At 36.2% G+C, this 12,474-nt stretch overlaps 2 protein-coding genes across 3 annotated transcripts; one reads left to right on the forward strand and one right to left on the reverse strand.

Annotated features, from left to right (window-relative positions):
* Positions 1-630: 630 nt before the first annotated feature.
* desi1a (desumoylating isopeptidase 1a) lies at positions 631-8,216 on the reverse strand. Of its 2 annotated transcripts, none has more exons than XM_038280361.1 (6): positions 8,025-8,216; positions 7,714-7,828; positions 6,096-6,165; positions 5,174-5,283; positions 4,920-5,042; positions 631-1,750 (listed from the first exon to the last, which is right to left on the reverse strand). In XM_038280361.1, the coding sequence occupies exons 1-6, from the start codon at positions 8,113-8,115 to the stop codon at positions 1,660-1,662; spliced, it is 600 nt and encodes a 199-aa protein (XP_038136289.1). In that variant the 5' UTR covers positions 8,116-8,216; the 3' UTR covers positions 631-1,659. The 2 variants fall into 2 exon arrangements, with proteins under 2 accessions (XP_038136289.1, XP_038136290.1); XM_038280362.1 differs by having other exon boundaries at positions 7,714-7,735; positions 8,025-8,215.
* Positions 8,217-8,860: 644 nt separating this feature from the next.
* Positions 8,861-10,772, forward strand: LOC119780338. Its single transcript, XM_038280356.1, has 3 exons — positions 8,861-9,015; positions 9,187-9,469; positions 9,625-10,772. The coding sequence occupies exons 1-3, from the start codon at positions 8,930-8,932 to the stop codon at positions 10,282-10,284; spliced, it is 1,029 nt and encodes a 342-aa protein (XP_038136284.1). The 5' UTR covers positions 8,861-8,929; the 3' UTR covers positions 10,285-10,772.
* Positions 10,773-12,474: the final 1,702 nt, after the last annotated feature.

Genomic DNA, 12,474 nt, shown 5'->3' on the forward strand with positions numbered 1-12,474 from the left:
ACTGCATTAACTGATAAATATAATTTCTTATCATAAAATATGCAGTGCTTGGAAAAGTCTTTGCCTACCTTAGAGATTTCTGCGTTTTTGTTCCACCTAAACGTTTCAAATTGTTTAAAATGTTTTAATATCAGACGAGGATAACCAGAGTAAGCAAAAATGTTGCTGCTCTCTGATTAAGTTATTTTTTTAACTCATATTTCATTGTTTCCATTTCAACAATCACACTGAGGCAGCATCCCTGCCACATCCGTAGAATCAGAACCATGGCGGACTAAAAAGAAAGGGCCATCTCACATTTAATAAAAACTAATAATACTAAAGATATTTGAGTAAATATTATGTGGACTAATGGACAAAAGTGGAACCTTTGGATGGTGTACATCCTCATATTAGAATAAAGAACTAAAAACTTAACAGGGTGATGGTCTTGGGCTGCTATTGGACAGGTATAACTAGATATGATACAGTTAATGAAACCATGAAATTTCTATTTGCTGTTCCATCACCATAATGGGTCCCCCCTTAAAAGCTACTCCTGCTAGCTCTTTTAGTCACCTCTTTTGCAGTCATTTTGTAAAAACACATCTACATGCCGGTTAGCTTGAATGCTCTATCTTTATGGTTTGGTATCTTTTCTTTTGTTGTTTTGTTTTCCTTCTTTTTTGAAGTCCTTGAGTTAAGGAATCCGAGAACAATCAAAACTAAATATTTCCCCCAACTAGTTAGCGTTTAGTACAGCTTATGGCTTCTTTTTTTCCCAGGAAGGTAGCTTTTTCTCTTTGAACATAAAGCAGGAATATCTGGACGGACTTTCAAATAAGACTTAAATATATTTAATCTAGGTTTAGCAGAGAAATATAACATGTCCAACCTACTCACTCACCATGTGCCTACTCACTCCTAAAGCCACGAATTACGACATAAGCCCCATTTTATCAAACCTGACTCTTTAAAAGACTAACTACATTATCATTACATCTAAATAGGACCGTACCTTCCCAATCTTTTCTCCTAACCTTGTGACTTGGAAAGGAAGATGATAATTTTATCTCAACAAAAGTGATCTCTCCTTCAACTAATCTGATTTTTTGATGGAGATTATATAAAACATTGCAATTTATATTTAACAATCTAGCTACTTTAGTATTTAACAAGTCTTTTTTATGAATAATAAAGTTTAACACATCTGCTTTAAAGCCTTTCTCTGAGGCTGAAACAATTCTTCAAATAAGATTGTCATAAAAGACTCCTCATCAGAAATGGCAATAAAAACAGGTGGTGCCTCCAAGGATGGCACAGCAATACACTTAGGTTTACCTTCTCAAACTTAATTGCTTTTTTCATAAATTAAATCATCCTTTAAAAACTTTATTTACTCTGGTTATCTTTGTCTGATGGTAAAATATATTTAATGATCTCAAATTATGAATGGGTGAATAAAAATGAAACAGCAAAATCAACATATCTCTCGGAACTAGGAAAGGGTGTCGCATTTAGTGTCATGTTACCCATACACTGTAAAATCTAATACAATGCGAAACTATTTCCTTCTTAAGTAGGGGTTCCTTCATTTCCAATGAAGGGGAAACAAAAATAGGAAACAAAATTTCAACATGATCAACAACAAGTAAAGTAACCTAGAGAACTTTGAGCAGGTTAGAGGTTTCTTCCACCGTTGATGACGTTACCTCCTGGAGGGGCGATGTGAATGGAGTCCAGGATTGGTCGAAGGATTTGGCCGAACGGTCTGGAGACGGGAGAAAGAGATTTGATATGACAGTTAGACAAAAACTGAAAACAAGCGACTGCTAACAAAGTATAAATATTAGAATAATTGTAGGATAGAGTCCTTTTTTAGCCTTATAAAGATCTATTGTTAAGTACTTTAAGTGAGTGACCACCCATTACTCTTTTATACAGACAAGAGTTTAAACTGCTCTTGTTTTAATCTTTGGGATTTAAAACCAACAGTCTGACCAATACCTGCAATAAAATTATAGAATTTTTCGATTTCTACATAAAAGTACTCAAAAAAGGACAGATGGCTCATAAAAAAAACCCCCAGAAATTTGGTGATTAAAAAAGCCCCATCATGTCAACGTAATGTGTTTGCACACCATCATGAACGTTTACCTTGAACCATGTTGTCTTTTGTCAATTAGCGTTCCTGTTTTTTCTAATTTTACTTGCCAATAAATGAGGATTACACTATTGCACTTCTAGATCCCACAGAGACTGTTACAGCTAAAATGAGAGCAGTTCACACTGTCTGAACAGAGCCGGCAGCCAGGAGCATAAGTGTTGATCTATTTTTAACAGACATGCTCACATCTGGAGAACTTACAGACCTTTGGGGAGCTCTTGTCAAATTTGTGGCACAAAAAAAAGATCTCTGTTTAGGTCAATTAGGTCTGCTGATTAATAGAAATATAGTCCTCCTAGGGAAGAAGAGCAAAAGTGGTAAAACCAAGAAGTGAAATCATGACTCATGAGTCAGAACAAAGTGTTCTGCATGTTTTAGATGTCAGACAGCGGATCAAACTCAGTGGAACATTATCAGACTCTACCAGGATTAGCTAATTTCAAACAAGAAGACCGTGGTTCTACGCTATAACCATGCAGCAGTAAGCTCAGACTGTATATAGCCGTTAAAAGGCCTAATAAATTGGCTCCAATCTTAGATCAAATATTTAAAAAAGTCCCCATTCCACTGCTTTTCTTAGTAACAAATGTGTTGCAATTACAATTATAAAAAATGATGAAATCTTTTAATATATGAGAGGACTTTAACATACTAGACAAAGGTAAAAACAATTTGGATTTCTTAAAGCAATGTTAGTAGTCAGCTTTTACATTTTGCTGAGGCTGGAAACAGTACGATCTGGTAACCATGAGCAACAGTCATCTTAGCATTTAGCACTAGTTTCTCCTATTTATTAACGGTTTAGTGGAAGGGAAGCTAAGACCTCAATTAGCAGAATATGGGTAAGCGAGGGTAATTTTTTGTTGAGTTGCATCCACTACTCCTTTCATTAAAGGAGGACCTCTGTGCTACTTGTGTTTAACTTGCTTTGTTAAGTAAGATGTGGAGAAAGATAAACAGATTTGGGACGTCCTCTCAAAGTTCAGGCTTTAGTTCACATGAAACCATCTGCTGATGAATGAGTATTCACATTTTCTTTTTCTATATCAATTTAGCGGTATGATTACTTCTTCCTCTGCTGTAGTATGGCATCAAAATTACGACAAAAGTGAAGCACATGTGTATGTTATGCATCACAAGCAGAAAAAAAGGGGGGGGGGGGTTATTCAATACCTTTTTTTTTTTTTTTTTTTTTTTTTTTTTACAGAAACAAGAGCAGCACTGGCCTCTGGCTCTGGTTGGATGGTGACATCATTGGCCAAAACTAATAATAATTATATGTTAAAAATAGAGGCAGGACAACTGGTCAAATTTGGAGTAAAAATGCTTTGATGTGCGCATGTAGCATAAAACAATCTTAAAGCATTATTTAAGCCTTTAGTGAATGAAAATAGGTAACCCCAAGCTGCCCGTGACGCACAATTTATGCTCATGGTTCACTTTTGTCATAATCCTGACATCATATAGTCCTCTCACTGTAGATTGAAGCAGACCAGTGGCGGCTGGCCCACAGAGGGCGCTAGGGCGCCGTCCCACTCCCAATGACCCGATAAGATGATTAAGACGTACAAAAAAAAGTTTTGTTTTTTTTTCTATTTAATTTTAAATTAAAACATAAAATATATCTCTACATATTTTTCAGATGTGCAAGATAAATATTTAATCTTTAATGACTAGTAAAGCGACATTACATTTTTTGTTGGATCGGTGACGTATTTCCGCCCTGGGGCGTAAAAATCTTTGCCCATTGACTCTCGTTAAAAGCTGTACATGCGCAGAAGGTCTTCTGCAATATAAAGGTACAGGAGAGCTTGGGGCGCAGCTATGGTGCGCTGACAGGAAGTGTATTTGCTCACCACCTCCCGCCACAGCGCAGACGTTTTGTGGGTGATTGACAGGTCGAACGCGGGGGTTGGAGACGCATTGGAGAGATAGAGAGAAAGAAATGGCGCAAGAAACGTCTTTTTCCAGGACCTGGTTTAGGAAGAAGGCTTGGTTAGCAGCATGTAGCTTTATTCTGCTTTAGCTGCCTCCTTTTTCAATCATCAGGATCAGCATGGATTAAGACAGCTAGGACTGAGTTAAAGCACTTTGTAGAAAAGGCAATGAACAATCTGGGATTCACATGGAAAATAATATAATATAGTGTACTTTTTCTAGATGTTTGTTCATTTGCATAGTTGCACATAAATACTGTCAGAAAATAAATAGTTTATATATATATATTAAAAGAATATGTATAAAGCTGACTAAATGCTTCTCCATTTGTTTTTTTATGTTTGTGACATCATATTGGACCATTTAAAACACAGATTTGTCTTCACAAAGCCTCAGAAGGGCAAGATTTATGTCCAAAATGTAAAGATGTTTATCAAGTTATGTTTTGTTTTTATTATGTTTTTTTTGTTGTTGGTATTCATCTAAATATCCTGGTGTGATAACTTAGTACAAGTTTGATGGGTTTTTGGTATACGTCTATTTTGAATTTATAGCCCCCCTGGAGAAAACTCCACCAGCCGCCACTGAAGCAGACCAATATGAATCTGTGGTATAACTTGTGTACCAGCAGGGACTGAGCTTCTGACTAAACATAAAATTTAATAAAAAGACATTTCAAAACCATTTTGATTTTGTTCTATGAGAATAACCATCAGCTTTGTACATCCTGATTGAATTTGTTTGTTTGCTCCAGAGGAATCATCATTCATGTCAAACTGAGACAAGTTTGGTAACAGACTGCATGCCCACTTCGAAAACAGAGCTTAACACTTACGTGGAGAGGACCTCTGATGGAAGGTCTGTGATGTAAGACGGAATGGTCCTGCCAGTCAGGAACTGAGCCACCTCGTTGGTGAAAGTGTTGCAGTTGTGCTCAAACAGACGATACCTCTCACCTCTAAACCAAGAAACAAAACAAAAAAGAAGTACAATTTGTGTCAGCTGCACTCTGTGTCCTGAAGTCGAAGTCTTTAGTGAGACAAAAATAGCTTCAGTGTGAGGGGAAGAGAGGACAAACGCCCTAAGGACCTGTATGTGGTTTCTCCAAGAGAGGAGAGATAGTCCATAAAGATCTCTTCAGTCACTTCAGTTTCGCCCAGCTCTACAATCGTATCTGGAGGCCCCAGCATAGTCCCTCCCTTAGGAGAGAGAAAAAACAAAATTAAATGGATAAAACTAAAAATCCCAAGGGAACAAAACTCCCATTGATCCAACTTCAGGGTTAAACTGAAACCTACTTTGTTAGATACGAAAACATCAATAATTTGTTGCTATGGAGGAGTTTATTTATCATCACCGTGAATAGAAATATTCACAAGAGTAGGGAATGGTCATGTTCAACAATCAAAACAAACAATAATAAGTTTTCCATTCTCTCTTCATCTTATATAAAAGCTGGATTTATGGGTGGTATTTAGACAATGCAAGGATCAGAAAGACTAAAAAAAAAGAAACAGTCAAAAGGTGAATCTCATTCTGACGGCAACACATCAGCATAGTTATGAAAAATAAAATAAAGAATTAAAACTATACAATATAAAATAAAGAATTAAATAAAACAAGCGACCCAGAAAAGTTAATTAGAGAGTATTGCACTTATACAAAATAAAAAAAATAAATGTAATTATTTATTCCCGATTTATTCTTTAAATTTATTAAAGTTTCAAAAAGTTTTTATTTATTTAATCTGTTGATTTATTTATTCTTTGGTGTATGAAAAATTAGTTTTAGTCAATGACAAAGAGGCCGTGTCATTTTTAGTGAGGCAGATATGTGTCAATACTCCTTAGGAAAAAAATCAATCAATCAATTCTCTGAAGTTGTTTATAACTACAGACAGAGCAAAGGTTAGGTTAGATTACGACTCTAATTCTTCTCAACACCACACACAGAATGGAAACATAGGTTAATAAGTTACTGATGCTCCTAGTTAACAGTAAAACTATCTTACCGGTGAACAGCTGGAGATGCCCTCCCCTCCGAAGAAGAATTCATCACCATATGCAACTATAGCTGTGTGCCTGCAAGAAAACAACCAAACTAAATCCAAGGCACATCCAGCAGAAACAGGTCTTATGGTTTTAAGTATAAATAAATAAATACATAAAAAGTAATCTAAACCAGAAGAAGCGAAGTAGGTTTTTTCAGACAACTAAATGGTTTGGCATCTTACTTTTATTTTATTTTATTTTTTATTTTTGGGGGGGGGGCTTCAATAAAATGTGGAAATCTGAGCTGAACCATTATAATCAACACCCTATATAACAAAAGCAAAGTGTTGTGCATATTATAATCATTAACAGAGCAGTATTGGATGTTGCAGGCTAACAAAGAACGACTCCCCATTCTAAGGGGTGGATCCGTTCATCCGCTTCAATTTGCATGTTTTCTAAGCCAAAACAAGGCCACTCTATAAAGCCTTGAACTCAATGCTATTTCTGACATTTTAAATTGAAAAAGCTTCCTTGATGGGAAGCAAAACGTCTTCAAAATTGGAAACTAAGTCCACTCATTTTTTTTTATACTTTTTTGGAAAAACCATTAATAAGTTTTCTCATATTACAGAATTATATGATCATTTAACCCTCTCCAGTCAGATGTTGCAGATTTGCAACAGCTAAATGCCACTTAGCTAATTACTCCACATCCATATTTTAAGAGCTTTTGTTACTCAGAAGTACAACAGAAGGACTTAGTTGTGCATTTGCAACAGTTTCTCCCCAGCTCACCAGATAGCACTGCTGACTCACTTTCAACATGGCTGAGTCCTTGGTGTCACTAAAACAGATTTTCTAAGCACCAATTTCATGTAAGTATCACTACCAATTTCCATTATTTTGAAATCAATACTACATAAGATGAATCATGAATGTGTATAGATAAGACACATGCCAATTAGTAGATTTTATCTCCTCTAGGTTTTTCACCAGAGGCATCTCGATTTCAATGTTGTGGATTCGCAACGTTTGCCCAAACAGGTACCAATGGATGCTACATGCTTTATCTTCTAGTTTGCCTATATTTTGAGCAACAGTTTAACAGAAACGGTCTTCTCAAGAGGTTTTGAGATGTCGGTGGAGAAAAGGTTTGAGAAACAGTTGTCTCTAATTTTGTGAGAGAATTTATTTATTTATTTTTTTCGAATTTTGTTTTGTTAATTTTTTGTTTGTGACATTCAAATAAAGTTAACATTCATATCAGATTCAGTCTTCAGTGTTAGTTTACCACTCCTGGCCACTGTTGCAAATCTGCAACATCCCAGAATTCATTGCATGTGAAGGTCTCTCTCTAGTAGTATATTACTACCTCATATGATCCTTTTCTCCAAATATCAGGTTTTTTTCTGCAACTACAACTTAATTTGAGCCTGAGAGGGTTAAGTTCCACACAAAAATATACAGAAACATTGCATCTGTGTGAAAATATCTGAGAAGGATCAACCAACAATGATTTGTTATAGCAAATGACCCTTTTTTTAAGTAAGATGATTTTGCATAAGCCTCCAGAATCAGTAGATGATATTCCAAGCTATGAAACAATAGTTCCAGAGTTCAGGAAGGCAGACTTACCATATACCATCCAGCTGTTTACCTGCAACAACGACAAGGAGATCGGTTGGTGATGATAGGAGGCAGCAGGCCCATTTTGACAGTTTCTGAACCCGTTTAAACCAATGACAATTATCTGTTCCGATGACATAATGATGACATAGAGCAAAACAACATTCAATATTTTTTAATTGTTTCATATTTACACGGGAAAGATGTCAAAACCTCAAGTTATAGTTAAATTAACGGCGTTATTCCTCCCAACCGTTTGCTCCTATTACTTGTCTCCATTCGGCGATTTTGGTCTTGCTTATTATTTCAAACCGACTTACCTAACATAATTGGACTAAGGTTGCGAGCCATTCCCCTGGAAAGGTCATAAATATACAACTGAACGTTGTATCGAGGTATATTTTTCTCCATTACTCTAAATATTTCTCTATTTTTCTCTTTACTGTAGGCTAGCGGTACCGCAGACCTTTAAACCACACAGATGAGGGGGCGGAGCTAACAGAGCACGTTACCTAACCGGACTTCCGTTCTGTTACCTTCATAAGAAAACTTCACTCCTCAGCCAGATTTCACAATAAACGAACAGTAAGATAAGAGATGTCTTCTTCTTCTTCTTCTTGTCGAGTTTTATGGCGGTTGGCAACAAACTGTTAGTAGCATTACCGCCACTTACTGGTATGGAGTGTGGTTCGTGATGGTTTACAGTTTTTCTCGATTGTTTACACACAAATATTGGTACTTGAAACACAATGACCACAAAATGTAACTCATGCACCAACCCCCTGAACCAATTCTGCTAAACTACAAGCACAATTCCTGCTTTACACTCAAATTGCAGTTCTAAAACACACTTTTTCCAAAACTCTACACACAATTGTCATGAAGAAAATCTTTTGTTTTCACAAGGAACACACTGTTATTCAAAACTCTAAAGTTAATTTCCCTACTATGCACACTGACTCCTCATATGGGCAAACACCTAACACACATGTTTCCACTCAGCAATCAGAGCTTTAGCATAAAAGGGCAACAGGGGAGCTCTTCTGTTTTGGAGCAATGGAGGCCAATGTTGTAAACAGAGGCAGAGCCAGAGCCAGAGGAGTGAGAGTAAGAGGAGGACGATGGGGAGGACGAGGACGAGGAAGGCCAAGGAAGGCCAAGGACAATCATTTCTGATGAGATCCGAGCCACTTTGGTTGACCATGTGGTCAACCATGGCCTAACAATGAGGGAGGCTGGGCAAAGAGTACAGCCAAATTTGAGCAGGTACACTGTAGCATCCATCATCCGGACTTTCCGCAATGAGAATAGGTAAGAAATCTACTCTCACTACAAAACTGCAGTACTGCATATCAATACAGTACTCAATGAGTACAGTAGTACAGTATTACCTGTGGACTGTTCTGTAGGACATTGTGTTTCGAGTATTTGGGAAATGTATTCCTACACAGTATTTACAGTATTGCACTCTTTGTATTGCAGAACTGAAAGATTACCAACAAGAGGTGGACGGGGCCGTCTTCTGTCTCCTGAACAGGAAACAGAGATCATGAACATGGTTCTTGAAAATAATGCCATTACCTTACGGCAAATACAAAGAAAAATAATAGAAAACAATGAGATATTTCAAAATATTGATAGGGTAAGTTTATCAACGCTGGACCGTGTCTTGCACAGAAATAAACTGAGGATGAAGCAGGTCTACAGGGTGCCATTTGAGCGCAATTCAGAAAGGGTCAAAGAATTGCGATATAACTATGTGCAAGTACGTCCTATACAGTACATTCCCACCTTTGATGCATACTGTCAACATTGTATAAATCATACATATTTCTTTCTATTATATTGTAATCATAATGATTGTGCTTCACAATAGAGACCGCTCCATGTCTACTTCTGATATTGTCATGTGTGTTTCAGAGAGTCCTTGAGCTGGAGGTGGATGCAGTGGAGCACCAGTTCTTCTTCATTGATGAGGTTGGATTCAACCTCACAAAAAGACGAAGGAGGGGAAGGAATATAATCGGCCAGCGTGCCATTGTTGAAGTCCCTGGCCAGCGCGGAGGGAACATCACAATGTGTGCAGCGATGACCGACCATGGCATCATCCATCACCATGCTACCCTTGGCCCCTACAACACTGCCCATCTGATCACATTCCTGGACACCCTACACAACACACTCATTCCACCAGATCAGATAGACGGCCCAGAGCAGCTCAGGTACGTTGTCATTTGGGACAACGTAAGCTTCCACCGGGCTGCTCTGGTTCATAACTGGTTCACTGACCACCCACGCTTTTCAGTTGTTTATCTCCCTCCATATTCTCCATTCCTCAATCCTATTGAGGAATTTTTTTCTGCCTGGAGATGGAAAGTGTACGACCTAAATTCAGAAACGCGTATACCCCTTTTCCAAGCTATGGAAGACGCATGTGGAGATATAGCAGTTGATGCTTTTCATGGCTGGATTCGCCATGCTAGGCGATATTTCCCCCGCTGCTTGGCCAGGGAAAACATTGCTTGTGATGTAGATGAGGTGCTGTGGCCAGACCGAAACAGAAGAGAGGATGCAGCATAGTTTATTTTGTTTTGTTTTTTTATTATTACTGTAACTGTATACAGTAAAATCTTCTGCACTGTATGTGCAACTTTGTGTCAGTTGGGATGTACACTGTGTACATTGTTTTGTGGGAAAAATAAAACATGTTTGTTACAGTATATTTGTGTGTTCTGAGTATAAAAACAATATTCTAAAATATTTTACAACGCACTTATGTATTTAATGTCTGTAGTAAGTGTAACACTGAACAAAAAGTCATTATGATGAATGGAGAATGGTGTTTTACACTGAGCACATCAGTGTTTAAATGCTTTTTTTAATTGTCTGTTCATATGATAGTTTGTGTGTGTCATCTGAACACAAAATGGCCTTTTGTGAAGAGATAAAACTGTTTTGAATGTAAAGTTTCATTTTGCAGGAGAATTGAAGGGTTTTGCCCATTGTGTGTGTGTTTGTTGGATTTGTGTGTAGAGTTCTGAGAATACGAGGCATGTTTTCAGAAATGTGTGTAAACAATCCAGAAAAACTGTAAATATTGATCCTGATACATTCTACCCTAACTTCTTCTAAACATACATTCACACATTCACACTTAAAAATATAAACATATTTGTGCACATCTTTGTATATCATTCCTTCACTCACAAACATACTTACTATAATTAAATTCTATGGAATAATTTCGTTTTCTTTAGAAATCGAATAATTGTATGTGTTTACTCCCTAAATTTTTCCTCAGTATATCTAATAAATTAACCTTCTCCTTAATGTCTTCAAACTCTCTTCTCATATATCTTCTCTCTTTTTCATATTTATGATAAGAGATGTCAAAAGTATTCATGTTTATTACTCAATTACATACGGAGGAGGATTGGGGACAATTAGGGCAAATTCTGAGAAAAAAGTCAGAATTCTGAGATCAAAGTCAGAATTCTGAGAAAAAAGTCAGAACTCCGAGATTTAAGTCAGAATTCTGAGATTAAAGTCAGAATTTGGAGATTAAAGTCTGAATTCCAAGAAAAAAAGCCAGAATTCTGAGATTAAAGTCAGAATTCTGAGAAAGAAAGTCAGAATTCTGAGATTAAAGTCCGAATTATGAGAACAATTTCAGAATTTCGAGATTAAAGTCAGAATTCTGAGAAAAAAGTCAGAATTCTGAGAAAAAAGCTAGAATTCTGAGAAAAAATTCAGAACTCTGAGATTAAAGTCAGAATTCTGAGAAAAACATCAGAATTCTGGGATTAAAGTCCGAATTCTGAGAAAAAATTCAGAACTCCGAGATTAAAGTCAGAATTCTGAGATTAAAGTCAGACTTCTTAGAAAAAAAGTCTGAATTCTGAGATCAAAGTCAGAATTCGGAGATTAAAGTCTGAATTTGGAGATTAAAGTCTGAATTCCAAGAAAAAAGCCAGAATTCTGAGATTAAAGTCAGAATTCTGAGAAAGAAAGTCAGAATTCAAAATTGTTCAAAATTCTATCTCTGTCTTTCCTATTCTTTATTGAAACAATTAAGATTCGGTCATTTGCTTTTTACCGGAATGCTGTAAGAATAAAAGAGCAGAGATAAAATAGAACAGTTAAAATAAATTATATGTATATTTATATCTAAGTAATGTATCCGTCTTTACCTACATTTCTCATTTTTATCAGTATGGTGCACCTAATGACTCACTAATGTCAATTTCAAGCTATTATTTCAACAATGGATTACATTTATGGCAGGACTGGTCCTCCATAAGTGTGGGTCCAGAAAAGTATGAAACAAAAAACAAAAAAAACAGTGAAATAGTTTATCAGTTAAAATATGTTAAGAAAGTTGCAGAATCATAGAGCTACTTGTGGTTCTGCACTGAATGAAATTATATGTCCTGGTCATTTAGCTTAGCTAGGATTTTGTTTTGTTCCTAATAAAAATCTGTAATTCTGGTTTGATAATGTTGGTTTTATTTACCCAAAAGTAAAAAAAAAAAAAAAAAAAAGCATTTGGAACATTAGGTAATATACATTTATATTCAGGCATATTGCATATCTTTGACTTATTTTAAATGAAAATTACTGGTTTTAATTAATTCAGAATTAAAACTTCAATAAAACTGATAAATTAAGCTGTAACACTTTTTTTTAAATGGGTTTTAAAATATAATTTGGCACATGTATGCTCTATGTTATGAGACAGTTTGTTCTCTAAATGACGATACGAGTTGTCTA

Source organism: Cyprinodon tularosa, unplaced genomic scaffold (assembly GCF_016077235.1).
Source record: "Cyprinodon tularosa strain WSP-4 unplaced genomic scaffold, ASM1607723v1 ctg159, whole genome shotgun sequence".
Lineage (NCBI taxonomy): Eukaryota > Metazoa > Chordata > Actinopteri > Cyprinodontiformes > Cyprinodontidae > Cyprinodon > Cyprinodon tularosa.

Coding starts and splice junctions, on each gene's coding strand:
- desi1a (XM_038280361.1), bottom strand. CDS start 8,115: ATGGAGAAAAATATACCTCGATACAACGTTCAGTTGTATATTTATGAC. Junction 5,284..6,095: donor GCATCTCCAGCTGTTCACCG/GTAAGATAGTTT, acceptor CTCTCTCCTAAG/GGAGGGACTATGCTGGGGCC. Junction 5,043..5,173: donor CTTGGAGAAACCACATACAG/GTCCTTAGGGCG, acceptor TTCTTGGTTTAG/AGGTGAGAGGTATCGTCTGT.
- LOC119780338 (XM_038280356.1), top strand. CDS start 8,930: ATGAGGGAGGCTGGGCAAAGAGTACAGCCAAATTTGAGCAGGTACACT. Junction 9,016..9,186: donor ACTTTCCGCAATGAGAATAG/GTAAGAAATCTA, acceptor TTTGTATTGCAG/AACTGAAAGATTACCAACAA. Junction 9,470..9,624: donor TGCGATATAACTATGTGCAA/GTACGTCCTATA, acceptor TGTGTGTTTCAG/AGAGTCCTTGAGCTGGAGGT.